Consider the following 15,459-nt stretch of genomic DNA (forward strand, 5'->3'; position numbering starts at 1 on the left):
GTTCCCATCAAGCCAAAGGACACACCACTGATGGAGATTCTAACCAGGTTAGAACAGTACGACAGTTCCGAGCCCCTGGAATTGCTGAAAGTTATCATTTTGGAACACAAAATCAAATAACTGCCGAGAGTATAAGTGAGTACATTGTAGCTTTAAAAAAGCTATCCATTCACTGTCATTTCAGAAACTTTCAGGACTGAGCAATGCGCGACCGCGTTGTTTGTGGGATGAAAATTGAAGTAATCAGAAGGAAGTTGTTGACAACCCCGAACTTGACTTTTGATTTAGTTTGTCAGACAACTATGTCGATGGATATGGCCGACCAAGTCTCCGAGAATTTCGTGCCATTTCCAGTCATCAGACAACCGAGGGAAATCGCCTGCAGGTTAGACGTAAAAGACAGTTGAGCCCCAAGGCCTCAGCAACTGGCCAAGGTAACAGTGCATTGAAGTTGTGCTATTGGTGTCTGGGACAACGCATTGCTCAAAGCTGTCCATATGTGAAGGCAGAGTGTTTCTTCTGCAAGAAAACAGGGCATCTTGTGAAGGCATGCTGACTGAAGAGTAAACCGATGTTCAGTACTAGAAGTAGAAATCGCCAGAGACTACATCGCATTGAAGAGAAGCAACAGGACGAGGAGGTTCTGGAGATCACATCACCAGGAGCACGAGGATATCTAACAACGAATCGCGATGTATCATCATCCAAGTAGACGGTGCCGGAACCAGGATACCCATGGAAATCGACATTGGTGCATCCGTGAACGTAGTACCGGAATCATAGTACCTGTACCATGTAGCCGCCTCGCCGACCCCTTACCGACCGGCGTGACCCCCTTTCCGCTCCGCATGGAAAATTGCCCCATGGGAAATTGTCCTGTGGGAGTGGATCAGCCGCCACACAGTGGCACCAACAGTTTTCCCTGGCAGGAAGCTTCTTCTGGCTTGGCGGCATCTCTGCCCTTAAAGGGGAGGGTGCACTGCCATGGCCGGCATTATATTTTAATTGTTGGCCGACTGCCATGTCGGCCCGATAATGATGGCCACAGGCAACTCAGCATGCCGCTAAATTGGCTGCAGAGTTCGCAGCAGCCCTCCCCTTTAACTGAAGGGGTTGAACGTTGTGACACGTCAGCACGGCGCTGATGACTCAGAGCGATGGCCATGCCGACCCGCCTGCACTTCCGTCCCGCTGACAACACCACGTCTGCCCCACTCCAAATAAAATCAAAGAGCTGAATTTCCCCGGATTGTCCGCCCCATGCATTGGGGCAGACGGAACACTTAAAGATCAGTAGGTGCACCCTGTTTCGGGCTGAGGGCAATTTCAGCCTCTTAGTGTCCTCACACAGTTCACACACAGATCTCCACATTTAGGTGTTTCAGACTCAGCTGAGAATTGTCTCTGGTTCATTTATCATCAGAAGCAAAACAATTGAGCAGAGAAACATTGAGGCAAGAGTTGCAATGAATGAACAGGATGCTGAATAACTTCGGTAAAATGTCATCACCGCCTTTACCGACTCGGGCTTAGTTATCATCTATCGCAGCCCACAGACGGCAACCAGGGATTGTTCTCACTGACAGGACAGGTTCTTCTCACTGCAAATAGTAACTGCTTTTTCAGGGTATCCAGCACCTCTCCCATTGTTCTCATGGCACATTCTCTGTCCTCTGCCAGTGATCGCTACATGTCACTGACATCTTTGTCCAAAGGGACGGGGTAGGTGAGGAGCCTAGACACAACTGTTGCTGTGTTGTGTGAGGCCAGAATAGCGACACTATGTAGAACTGAAAGTTTCACCTGCTCATAAGGAACTGACTGCAATTGAAACCTCAGCACATCAATTATCTCCGAGACCTGGTCCCCAAGTTTACCGCCTCGTATTTTAATGGTGGTTTGCATGAGGACAGTGGCTGCACTGGAACAGCTGGGGGTTTGATTGGATAGTCCTTTGAAGACCATGAAGAGCATGTTGCCCAGCTGGTCATGGGCAAACATTTGGAAATGACCTCTGTGATTTGAGAGCATGATTGAGCTTCCCTGATAAAGTGCAACATCCCCACTGACACCTGGGAGTCCCTGGCCAAAGACTGCCCTAAGTGGAGGAAGTGCATCCGGGAGGGCGCTGAGCACCTCAAGTCTCATCGCCGAGAGCATGCAGAACTCAAGCGCAGGCAGCGGAAAGAGCGTGCGGCAAACCAGTCCCACCCACCTCTTCCCTCAATGACTATCTGTTCCGCCTGTGACAGAGACTGTGGTTCTCGTATTGGACTGTACAGTCACCTAAGAACTCACTTCAGGAGTGGAAGCAAGTCTTCCTCGATTCCAAGGGACTGCCTATGATGATGAAAAAGGACTGTAGTGTCAGGGTTAACTAACTTTTATCTGACTCTTTTCAGTACCTCTAATTGCGCCATTTGCTGATGCAGATTGGTGCCTTCACACGACAAATGAATGGCCAGGATTGTGTACTTTAAAATGTCCAGAGCCACTTGTCGAATGGGAAGTGATGGGTCTGCACAATGCTGCATCAATCATCCATTCAGAGACCCCGTGTTATTTCCAGGCACTACATTATTAATATTGAGCCTCCTGCAGTAAAGTTTCAGAAGCTCTAAGGTCATTTCCACGGCTCTCTCTCTAGTTCATATATGGGGTCAAAATTGCCCCTTTTTATAGCCCCGGAAGGTGCTAACAGGGCACTAATGATTTATCGCCTGGAGGCGGGCGGCAGAAGCGACCCGCCCGGAATTGTCCCGGGAAGACACGGGTGAAAACGGGTTTGCTCTGTGCCCCTTACTTTTTGCCCCGGGCGAGGGCGCACATGACGATGACGACATCGCCTTGGGCACCAACCCCTTTGCACCCCACGGGGGAAATTGCCAGCGGGACGCGGGATTGGCGTGGACCGATGCCAACAACAGCTTTGCAGGCCGCGAAGCTGTCGTAAGCTGGAGCGCCCCCGGGTGCCCTTAAAGGGAAGGGCCTTGCGCCGCGGCCGCCATCTTTTTCTTGGCGGCCGGGCGGCCCAGCCACGACAGCTTCACGGCCTGCAAAGCTGTTCGGCCGGGTGCCAACATGCAGTCGAAACCCTTCCTGGTGGCCCAGTGGGCGCCAGGAAAGCGACTGCAGAGTTCACAGCGGCCCTCCCCTTTAAAAGGGGAGGGACGTAGTGATACATCAGCGAGGCGCTGAGGCTCGCGAACCACTTTCGTCTCGCTAACACCGCGCTAATGCCCCGCAGAGGTGAATCATGCCTCCACTACCGCCCCGCGCATTTTTTTCAGACAAAGTCCCCAATTCAGCGACACTTAGCGACACTTATTCATTTAATTCAAATTGTGCGCCCTAAAATGGGGTGCCGAGCAATTTTGTCCCCATAGTCTTTTGTTGAACTGATCCAGGCTTCTACATGATTGAAAATAGCCACAAGTCCTTCAGTGTTCAGGTCTTGAAGTAACATTTGCTTCAGAAGATTTTGCAGAGAATCTGTGGTTTGGTTATAAAGTGTGGCCGTATCCTTTGTAATGACCTAGAAATTCCGGCCTCCCTGGGTCCATACGGAATGTGTAAGGACCCGGAAAGGCCCATTCAAAAGCCGGTTTTCAGCACACAATGCGCATGTGCTGAAAACCGGCTTTTCCGATTTGTCAAGCTCCGGCGTGACAGATTGTCTGTATCCCACATCCAGGACATTCACATGGGCAAGACTGCAGTATTTACCCAGCTCTTGCCCAGCGGATTTTCTGAAAACTCTTGCATAGCCTACTTTTACAGGCGTAAGTGTTTTAAAACATACAAAAACATAGTAAAATAAAAGAGTTTTAAAACATACAAAAACATAGTAAAATAACATTTTAAAAATACATTTTAATGTTTAAAAACCCTCCGCACTAAGGTAATTTTATTTTAAACCATAATTAAAAAACTTTAAAAAAAATATCGTAAAAATATCTTTTTTTGAAAAAGACATTTATTAACTTTAATTTAAATTAATCTTGTTGTATTTTTTCTATTTTTTATTGGTGTTTGGGTGTTTGGGCAGGTGTTTCTCAATTATAATAATGAGAACTCCTACTTACGGAGTTCCCATTATTATGAATGAGAAAATACTGTACCTGGATTGGCTGCCCAGTGCCATGTGACTCCAGCTCCAGCTCTACGTCCGTCCCGATGTGCACGTGCTCCGATGCGCAGGGAGAGGAGGCCTCAGGACCGGGATCGCTGGTGGGCCCAGCAGGATCTTTTTTACCGTTTTCTGTCGAGCACCCGCGGGCAGCAGAGGACTGGGATTTCTAGGCCATTATCATTTGTGCCCTCATCATTGTTCAGTTCTGGAGGTACCAAGTCGAAAGTACTGGTCAGCCAGCTTTGAATCAATTGGCAGGTGTCAGCTTGGTTTTATTCAGTGTGTCAAGTAGAGGGAGTGCATCCGGGAGGGCACTGAGCACCTTGAGTCTCATCGCCGAGAGCATGCAGAAATCAAGCGCAGGCAGCGGAAAGAGTGTGCGGCAAACCTGTCCCACTCACCCTTTCCCTCAACGACTGTATGTCCCACCTGTGACAGAGTCTGTGGTTCTCATATTGGAGTGTACAGCCACCTAAGAACTCATTTTTAGAGTTCACAATCAAGAGCCACATTCTGCCAGCTGTTAGCCATTTAATTACAAGTGGACATGGGATAAAGGCTGAATCCAGGGATCTCACATTAAAGCTCAGTCTAATACAGACCGTGACTCAGATGGCCAGATCCCTATATTTAAATCGCTGGAGACTTCCCATCAACCTTACCACAAACAGGGTGCTGCTTACATACATGCTGGATCTTATCGAGGCTGAGCCATCGGAGCTGCTGCAGAGCCCTGTTCTACAGCTATGAATGCCTGCACACATCTCATGCAATTCATCATCATCATAGGCAGTCCCTCGGAATCTGGCAGAGCACTAACACAAGATATTTATATAGAAAGCCCTTCTGAGTGAGCTGACATGTCCATCCCTCGTCATCAATCGTATTTAAAGCTAGGCACAAGACTGCCAATTATTTATACTCCCATTCTGATTGGGACAGAGACTCCTCTGAATTTTCCAGTAAGTGTTCAACTGATGGTGCAAGCTCCTCTTCCCACCACCTCACTGATTCTGGGTGGATAGTGAGACTCAGGATTTTCAGTGGACTCAGTGCTGCAGCTCCTCGGCCTCCTCCCAGATATGGGCAACAAGACATGACAAGGAGTCAGGTCAGTAGTGCCTGGGCTTTAGGGAGATTGTCATAAGAACATAAGAACATAAGAATTAGGAACAGGAGTAGGCCATCTAGCCCCTCGAGCCTGTTCCGCCATTCAATAAGATCATGGCTGATCTGGTCGTGGACTCAGCTCCACTTACCCGCCCTCTCCCCGTAACCCTTAATTCCCTTATTGCTTAAAAATCTATCTATCTTTGACTTGAAAACATTCAATGAGCCAGCCTCAACTGCTTCCTTGGGCAGAGAATTCCACAGATTCACAACCCTCTGGGAGAAGAAATTATTTCTCAACTCGGTTTTAAATTGGCTCCTCCGTATTTTGAGGCTGTGTCCCCTAGTTCTAGTCTCCCCCACCAATGGAAACAACCTCTCTGCCTCTATCTTGTCTATCCCTTTCATGATTTTAAATGTTTCTATAAGATCACCCCTCATCCTTCTGAATTCCAAGGAGTAAAGACCCAGTCTACTCAATCTATCATCATAAGTTAACCCCCTCATTTCTCGAATCAGCCTAGTGAATCGTCTCTGTACCCCTTCCAAAGCTAGTATATCCTTCCTTAAGTAAGGTGACCAAAACTGCACGCAGTACTCCAGGTGCGGCCTTACCAATACCTTATACAGTTGCAGCAACACCTCCCTGCTTTTGTACTCCATCCCTTTCGCAATGAAGGCCAACATTCCATTTGCCTTCCTGATTACCTGCTGCACCTGCAAACTAACCTTTTGGGATTCATGCACAAGGACCCCCAGGTCCCTCTGCACCACAGCATGTTGTAATTTCTCCCCATTCAAATAATATTCCCTTTTACTGTTTTTTTTCCCAAGGTGGATGACCTCACACTTTCCGACATTGTATTCCATCTGCCAAACCTATCCAAATCTCCTTGCAGTCTCTCTGAGTCCTCTACACAACCCGCTTTCCCACTAATCTTAGTGTCATCTGCAAATTTTGTTGCACTACACTCTGTCCCCTCCTCTAGGTCATCTATGTATATTGCAAACAGTTGTGGTCCCAGCACTGATCCCTGTGGCACACCACTAACCACTGATTTCCAACCGGAAAAGGACCCATTTATCCCGACTCTCTGCTTTCTGTTCGCCAGCCAATTCTCTATCCATGATAATACATTTCCTCTGACTCCGCGTACCTTTATCTTCTGCAGTAACCTTTTGTGTGGCACCTTATCGAATGCCTTTTGGAAATCTAAATACACCACATCCATCGGTACACCTCTCTCCACCATGCTCGTTATATCCTCAAAGAATTCCAGTAAGTTAGTTAAACATGATTTCCCTTTCATGAATCCATGCTGCGTCTGCTTGATTGCACTATTCCTATCCAGATGTCCTGCTATTTCTTCCTTAATGATAGTTTCAAGCATTTTCCCTACTACAGATGTTAAACTAACCGGCCTATAGTTACCTGCCTTTTGCCTGCCCCCTTTTTTAAACAGAGGCGTTACATTAGCTGCTCTCCAATCCGCTGGTACCTCCCCAGAGTCCAGAGAATTTTGGTAGATTATAACAAATGCATCTGCTATAACTTCAGCTATCTCTTTTAATACCCTGGGATGCATTTCATCAGGACCAGGGGACTTGTCTACCTTCAATCCCATTAGTCTGTCCAGCACTACCTCCCTAGTGATAGTGATCATCTCAAGGTCCTCCCTTCCCACATTCCTATGACCAGCAATTTTTGGCATGGTTTTTGTGTCTTCCACTGTGACGACGGAAGCAAAATAATTGTTTAAGGTCTCAGCCATTTCCACATTTCCCATTATTAAATCCCCCTTTTCATCTTCTAAGGGACCAACATTTACTTTAGTCACTCTTTTCCGTTTTACATATCTGTAAAAGCTTTTACTATCTGTTTTTATGTTTTGCGCAAGTTTACCTTCGTAATCTATCTTCCCTTTTTTTATTGCTTTCTTAGTCATTCTTTGCTGTTGCTTAAAATCTTCCCAATCCTCTAGTTTCCCACTAACCTTGGCCACCTTATACGCATTGGTCTTTGATTTGATACTTTCCTTTATTTCCTTGGTTATCCACGGCTGGTTATCTCTTCTCTTGCCGCCCTTCTTTTTCACTGGAATATATTTTTGTTGCGCATTATGAAAGTTAAAAGTCCTCCACTGTTCCTCAATTGTGCCACCGTTTAGTCCTTGTTTCCAGTCTACTTTAGCCAAATCTGCCCTCATCCCACTGTAGTCCCCTTTGTTTAAGCATAGTACTCTCGTTTCTGACACAACTTCCTCATCCTCAATCTGTATTACAAATTCAACCATATTGTGATCACTCATTCCGAGAGGATCTTTTACAAGGAGATCGTTTATTTTTCCTGTCTCATTACACAGGACCAGATCCAAAATGGCTTGCTCCCTTGTAGGCTCTGTTACATACTGTTCTAAGAAACAATCCCGTATGCATTCTATGAATTCCTCCTCCAGGCTATCCCCTGCGATTTGATTTGACCAATCGATATGTAGGTTAAAATCCCCCATAACTACTGCCGTTCCTTTTTCACATGCCTCCATTATTCCCTTGATTATTGTCATCTTCATTGTAAGTAAGGGAAAAGCTTTCGCTGCCGGCTCGCAGTTTCCTTTTCCCAATATGTGCTGCACAACTGCAGATTATTGTTAAAGCCTTGGAGTACTGGGTCATGGTGACAAACTCCAGTAAGGACAGCCAAAGGTCCTCCTCCATCTTCACTGCAGTTGTGATCAAACACATCACTCTTTCGCAGAGTGTAACTAATTCTCCATCTGCTACCGGGGCTGGCTGATGATTGTGGGTGGTACCAGGGTCCCTGAATCAACGGGTGCAGCACACTGTTGGATGAGGAATTGCACCATTGCCTTTCCTCCCTCTGGCACAAGGTAACCTTGCTCGGCCATTGCACATAGTACCTGGGCAATTAGCTTCTTCTGCTGATTACTGCTCTTATCTAGAAGTACCGGTTTTATTGCAGCCACAATCTGAGCCTTTTTCCTCTCCAAGTGTGCTGAGACGAAGGCGCTTTAGTACAGTGAGTGTTCCTACTCTCATTTGTTGGTCAGCATTCTCGAACTGAGATTGGAGAAATTCAACTATTTTGTCTGGGGCCAGAACTCTGAAACAACAAAGGATTTCAGTCTGGTTCTTCACAGCAAGAGCATCAATAGACTCCAGTGAAACACAAGTAAAACAAAAGGGAAACCATTGCGTTCTGTGCCCTATACAGGAAACTCCTGAGCTGTACCGCCCGAGCAACCCTGGGCGCCAGGTTTCATGGGTGCGGACTGTAATTCATTCCTGTGTCAGCTGTGGCTCAGTGGGCAGTACACTCACCTCTGAGTCAAGAACCACTCCAGGTTTTAAATTCCCCAGCAGTGCAGTGCTGAGGGAGTGCTGCACTGTCGGAGGTGCTGCCTTTTGGATGAGACGTTAAACCAAAGCCCAGTCTGCTCTCTCAAGTGAATGTAAAAGATCCCATGGCACTATTTGAAAGAAGAGCAGGGGAGTTGTCCCTGGTGTCCTGGCCAATATTTATCCCTCAATCAACATAAAAAACCCACAGATTATCTGGTCATTATCACATTGCTGTTTCTGGGAGCTTACTTGTGCGCAAATTGGTTGTCACATTTCCCGTATTACAACAGTGACTACACTCCAAAAGTACTTAATTGGCCGAGACATCCAGTGGTCATGAAAGGCGCTATATAAATGCAAGTCTTTCTTTCTTTTTCCTGCACAGTCTCATTCTGGAAAATGGACATACCCATCCCCATTTTAATATACCAATCCCTGGTAGTCTGCTGTGGATGGGACTTTCCACCGCCTCTACCCCCTCCCCCACCACATCCCCCAACTGCCAACCAGGAAATAGGCACCAATCAATATGGAATCGATTCGCCCCCTGCTGCCTCCCCCCAATTTAAGGTCCTATTACGCCGCATCTGTCTCTGTGTGTGGCAGCAAACAGATGAAAATGGTCCCGTAGCGGAAGGTTTTGTTGCGACTAACCTGAAAGAGACTGGCTGCCTCCAGGATCCTCTGGACATTCTGCCTGGTGATGTAAACCTTGCTGGTGTAGGTATAGTCCAATAATGCCTGCATGGTATCGGCATCGACCCCTTTAATCACTATCTTTTCTTCATGCTTTTCTTTCAGGTCATTACAAAACATCGCCCTGGGAGAGAAAGGAAATCTCGCATGAGGCAATGATTCATTGATTTTCTTTTTTTTTGCCAATTCTGTATTTCCTCTCACTTTAACCAGATCACCCGGAGCCAGTTGGAGGGTAAGGCAGGTTTGGGTGTAACTTGTTCCACGGCCATCATTAAATTCCAGCCCGTGATCAAGCGGCAAATCATAGAATCTTACAGCACAGGAGGACGCCATTCAGCACATCCTGCTGATCCTGGCTCTCTGAAAGAACTATCCAACTAGTCCCACTCCCCTGCTCTTTCCCCATAGCCCTGCAAATGTTTCCTTTTCAACTATTTATCCAATTGCCTTTTGAAAGTTACCATTTAATCGCTTCCACCAGCCTTTCAGGCAGTGCATTCCAGATCACAACAACCGCTGCTTAAAATAATTCTCCTCATCTCCCCCTCTGGTTCCTTTGCCAATAATCTTAAATCTGTGGCCTTTGGTTACCGACCCTCCTGCCAGTGGGAACAGTTTCTCCTTGTTTACTCTATCAAAACCCATCATGATTTTGAACACCTCTATTAAATCTCCCCTTAACGTTCTCTGCTGTAAGGATAATATTTCTAGTTCTCCAGTCTCTCTGGATAACTGAAGTCCCTCATCCCTGATACTCTGGTAAATCTCCACTGCACCCTTTCCAAAGCCTTGACATCCAACACCAAGAACCTAATTTGGAGGAAGACAACCCGAGACAACTAAAAACCATTTCTCATTTGTAAATGGCCTCCCCACCCCCGCCCCCTTCCTCCCCCCCCCGCTCAGTCAGGGACCTGCCCCCCTTTACACAGCAGCCAGCATGAAATTAGTGTTAAATGAAGCTGGTCGGAGGCCCACCACCGCTGAGATCGCTGGGGGTCGGATAGAGCAGCTGAGTCGGCCAATGGGGAGCAAGAGTCCAGTTGGAGGGCTAGTTAGAAGGGAGGTCGACCTGGAAGGTAAGTCGAGATTGGGGGATAGGAGTGGGCAGTGGGGCCTTACAGCACGGGTTTTAGGGGTAGGAAAGATACTTTGGGGGTCGAAGTTAGGCCCAGAGGGGGCTTAGGCAGTGGGGGAGGGGGGGGGGGCGGTGGGGGGAGGGAAGGGGAAGGTTGAGGGAGAGAGAGGTGAAGGATGGCAGCAGATGGCCAGAGGAGGTGTGTTCGGGGAGAACTCCATAGGGAGCTGCTATCCCATCCACCATCTTGCTTGCCCAGCTTCGAAGCACTGACCAGACTTTATCAGCTCCGTTGGGCGGGCCACATTGTTCGCATGCCCGACACAAGACTCCCAAAGCAAGCGTTCTACTCAGAACTCCTACACAGCAAGCGAGCCCCAGGTGGGCAGAAAAAACGTTTCAAGGACACCCTAAAAGCCTCCTTGATAAAATGCAACATCCCCACCGGCAGCTGCAAATCCCCGGCCCAAGACCGCCCTAAGTGGAGGAAGAGCATCTGGGAGGGCGCTGAGCACCTCGAGTCTCATCGCCGAGAGCATGCAGAAATCAAGCGCAGGCAGCGGAAGGAGAATGCGGCAAATCAAACTCCCCACCCACCCTTTCCTTCAACCACTGCCCGCCCCACCTGTGGCAGAGACTGTAATTCCCATATTGGAATGTACAGTCACCTGAGAACTCACTTTTAGAGTGGAAGCAAGTCTTCCTCGATTTCGAGGGACTGCCGATGGCATGACTGTTATATATGTAAACTTGTATTTACTCTTTACAGCCACCAGAGGGCTCATCCTCTGGAGTCCCAAGGGATCCCATAATCCCTTGGGAGCACAGGTATTTAAGAAGGCTTTACAGGTTGGAGAGGCATTCCAGAGACCTGCAATAAAAGACTAAGGTCACACTTTACTTTGAGCTCACAGTATTCAGTCTGACTCTTTCTTCATACATAACAACTGGTGATGAGATACAGATAGCGAACCCAAAGATGCAGAGAACAGTGGGCATCCTGTAGAAATTCTCGGAGAGAGATGATTGGGAAACCTTTGTGGAGCAACTCGACCAATACTTCGTAGCAAGATGGAGAAGAGAACGCTGCCAAACAAAGGGCGATGCTCCTCACCGTTTGCAGGGCACTAACGTATGGCCTCATGAAAAATCAGCTTACTCCAGCAAAACCCGCAGAGAAATCGTACGATGATTTGTGCACACTGGCTCGGGAGCATTTGAACCCGAAGGAAAGCGTTCTGATGGCGAGGTATCGGTTCTACACCTACAAAAGGTCTGATGGCCAGGAAGTGGCGAGTTATGTCGCCGAGCCAAGATGCCTTGCAGGGCATTGCGAATTTGTAGGACATTTGGAGCACATGCTCAGAGACTTTTTTGTACTTGGCATTGGCCAAGAAACCATACTTCGCAAACTTTTGACTGTAGAGACCCCAACCTTGAGTAAGGCCATAGTGATGGCCCAGGCATTCATTGCCACCAGTGATAATATGAAGCAAATCTCTCAGCACACAAGTGCTGCTACAAGTACTGTGATCAAAGTGGTGGTGTTTTTAAATTGCAACGTACAGGGCAGGTCACACATGCCTGCAGCTGCACGTCCACAGATGTCTCAGAGTCCACCATCAAGGGTGATGAATGCAAAGCCATTAACACCTTCTTGTCGCTGCGGGGGTGATCATCGTTTCCATTCATACTGCTTCAAAGGGTATGTTTGCAAGGGCTGTGGGACAATGGGACACCTCCAATGTTTGTGCCGGCGAGCTGCAAATCCTGTTAATCCTGCAAACCACCATGTTGCAGAGGAGGACAGATCCATGGTGGATCATGACGAACCAGAGCCTCAGACCGAAGAGGCAGAGGTACATGGAGTGCACACATTTACCACAAAGTGTCCCCCGATAATGCTGAATGTTGAACTAAATGGACTCCCGGTGTCAATGGAGCTGGACACGGGCGTGAGTCAATCCATCATGGGCAAAAGATCTCCTTAATCGAGACTCTGCCTTTGACTCGAATGTCCTCAACTCCATCCCGCAGCATGTCCGCCACCATCTCAGCAAAAACCCCAGCCCTGCAGAAGGTAGAAAGGGCCATCCATCAGCTCAAGAACAACAAGGCATCAGGAGCGGATGGAATCTCCGCTGAGGCACTGAAGTATGGCGGAGAAGCACTATTGGCGCAAATGCATGACCTCATCTCTCTTATCTGGAAGGAGGAAAACATGCCGGGAGATCTCAGAGATGCAGTGATCGTGACCATCTTCAAAAAAGGGGAAAAGTACGACTGCGGCAACTACAGAGGAATCTTCCTGCTGTTGGCCACGGGGAAAGTCATCGCAAGAATCCTCCTCAACCGTCTTCACCCTGTGGCTGAAGAGCTCCTCCCAGAGTCACAATGTGGATTCCGTCCACTAAGGGTTACAACGGACATGATCCTCACTGCGCGACAACTACAAGAGAAATGCAGGGAACAGCATCAACCCTTGTACATGGCCTTCTTTGACCTTACAAAGGCCTTTGACACTGTCAACCCTGAGGGACCTTGGAGCGTCCTCCTCCATTTCGGCTACCCCCAAAGGTTTGTCACCGTTGGTCAGGACGACATGCAAGCTTATCCACCACAGACCCAATCCATGTCCGGGCCGGGGTCAAGCAGGGCTGCATCATCGTGACAACACTTTTCTCGATCTTCCTCACTGTAATGCTCCATCTTACTCTCAACAAGTTCCCCGCTGGCGTGGAACTAAACTATAGAACCAATGCGAACCTGTTCAACCTTCGTTGCCTCCAGGCTAGATCCAAGGTCATCCCATCCTCTGTCATCGAACTACAGTATGCGTACGACCCTTACGTCTGTGCACAGAGGCTGAACTCCAAGCCATCATCAACATCTTCACCGAGGCTTACGAAAGCATGGGCCTTATACTGAACATCTGTAAGAGAAAGGTCCTCTACCAACCTGACCCTGCCATAATGCGCGGCCTTGGACAACGTGGACTATTTTCCATACCTCGGGAGCCTGCTATCAGCAAGGGCAGACATCGACGACGAGGTCCAACACCGCATCCTTCGGTCGCCTGAGGAAGAGAGTGTTTGAAGACCAGGACCTCAAACCGGGCACCAAGCTTATGGTCTACAGGGCAGTAGTGATACCTGCCCTCCTATATGGTTGAGAAATGTGGCCCATATACAGTAGACACCTGAAAGCACTGGAAAAGTATCACCAGCGCTGCCTCCGCAAGATCCTGAAAATCCACTGGGAGGACAGACGCACCAACATTAGTATTCTCGCTCAGACCAACATCCCCAGCATCGAAGCACTGACCATACTCGACCAGCTCTGTTGGGCAGACCACATTGTCTGCATACCCGACAGGAGACTTCCAAAGCAAGTGGATCTCCTACACGGCAAGCGAGCCCCAGGTGGGCAGAGGAAACGTTTCAAGGACACCCCCAAAGCCTCCTTGATAAAGTGTAACATCCCCCGGCACCTGGGAATCCCTGGCCCAAGACCGCCCTAAGTGGAGGAAGAGCATCCAGGAGGGCGTTGAACACCTCGAGTCTCATTGCCGAGAACATGCAGAAACCAAGCGCAGGCAGCGGAAGGAGCTTGCGGCAAACCAGTCCCACCCACCCTTTCCTTCAACTGCTGTCTGTCCCACCTGTTGGAGAGACTGTAATTCCTGTATTGGACTGTACAGTCACCTGAGAACTCACTTTTGGAGTGGAAGCAAGTCTTGGGACTGCCTATGATGTTAACCCCCTGGGTAAAGCAGTTTCTCCTGAATTACCTATTTGATTTCTAATTCTCTATTTGATTTACAGAAGGTTGTGCAGGTAGATTGTGTTCCTATTGATCTATTCGATAAAACACCACTTATTTTTGTGGATTTTCTTAGGTCAGATAACTAATTAGGGCAGCAATAAAATTATTCAGATATCTGCAGTCCCTGGGTCATTCAATGTGCTGTTATTCCTGGTGCTCCTTTGCTTCATCTGTTTAGACACCTCAATCCTGTCTGTTTCCCACCTAAAGTTTGCTTGGACTTTCAATTTGGGGAGGATTCCTTATAAATATCAGTGATTTATTTACAAGTGACCCTTCCATTTGCTCCAAGAGCCCATATTATCACCAGCTTTCAAGTTTTATCATGCTTCCTTTTTAATTATGTTTCCACCCAATCTCCTGCAGAAATGCCACAAATGTAATCGCAGTCTGCAAAGGGATGTTCCAAAATTTACTGATTAACAAATTACAGCAAGAGCAGTCTGGGACGGCAATTCTCATTTGGAACAGAAACTGGGGTTTGATATTAAGGGGGTGGTCACCATTTGGGCCGGGACTTTCTGTGGCCAGCCCAGATGTCCCGCTCCCACCACTGAATCCCTCCGGAGGTGCTAATGGGCCTCTAAAATTGCCCCCTAAATCTTTAATATAAATGTATCATCGCCTTATGAACTGAATTCTGTAGCAGGCTGAGAATGTGGCGCTTTCAGTTTCTGCCTGGCATTGGCTCACATTCTTCAACCTCAAATCAAACACCTTGCTGAATCAATAGGCAGGCTGAGTATGTTCACTGATCTGAGTTAATGGAAGCAGCAGAGGACGAGTGGCAGAAAATGAATTTATTTAATTAAAAGGAGGTTGCACAAAAAGTAATTGGAAACAGATGGGTGCTCGAGAAATTCAGAACTATAGGTAAAACTTGGTACAAGGCCCTACTCTATAACTGGGACCGCTCTGTAACCTGGGCTTTGCTCTTTAACTGGGTCTGCTCTGTAACTGGGCCCACTCTGTGTTAAGTGTGGAAGTATTCCACAAGACTGAGTACTGTGAGCTAAACCTTAGTCTCTTTAATACAACTCCAGAGTGTGTGAGCAGCATGGCAGACAACCTTTTATACTCTCTTGCACGAGGTGTGCAGGTGACCCTTGGGCCTTCAACAGTTGTGCCCTCTGGTGGTAAGTCTTACACAGTTACAATATTTACATACATAACATCACTCCCCTCCAAAGTCTTTGATACAAATTATTTATAAGTTGAGATGATCCGGGGCCCTACGCTCCCTGGCTGATCGTCT

At 47.8% G+C, this 15,459-nt stretch overlaps 1 protein-coding gene across 1 annotated transcript in view; it reads right to left on the reverse strand.

The window, feature by feature from the left end:
* The window catches only part of klhl6 (kelch-like family member 6), a 67,579-nt gene that overhangs the window by 39,993 nt on the left and 12,127 nt on the right, over positions 1 to 15,459 (reverse strand). Inside the window, exon 2 of the mRNA XM_070883309.1 lies at positions 9,257 to 9,422. Within this exon, the coding sequence (XP_070739410.1) occupies positions 9,257 to 9,422 (166 nt within the window). The remainder of the gene's footprint in view (positions 1 to 9,256; positions 9,423 to 15,459) is intronic.

The sequence above is a fragment of the Pristiophorus japonicus genome, chromosome 6, assembly GCF_044704955.1.
Source record: "Pristiophorus japonicus isolate sPriJap1 chromosome 6, sPriJap1.hap1, whole genome shotgun sequence".
Classification (NCBI taxonomy): Eukaryota; Metazoa; Chordata; class Chondrichthyes; family Pristiophoridae; genus Pristiophorus; species Pristiophorus japonicus.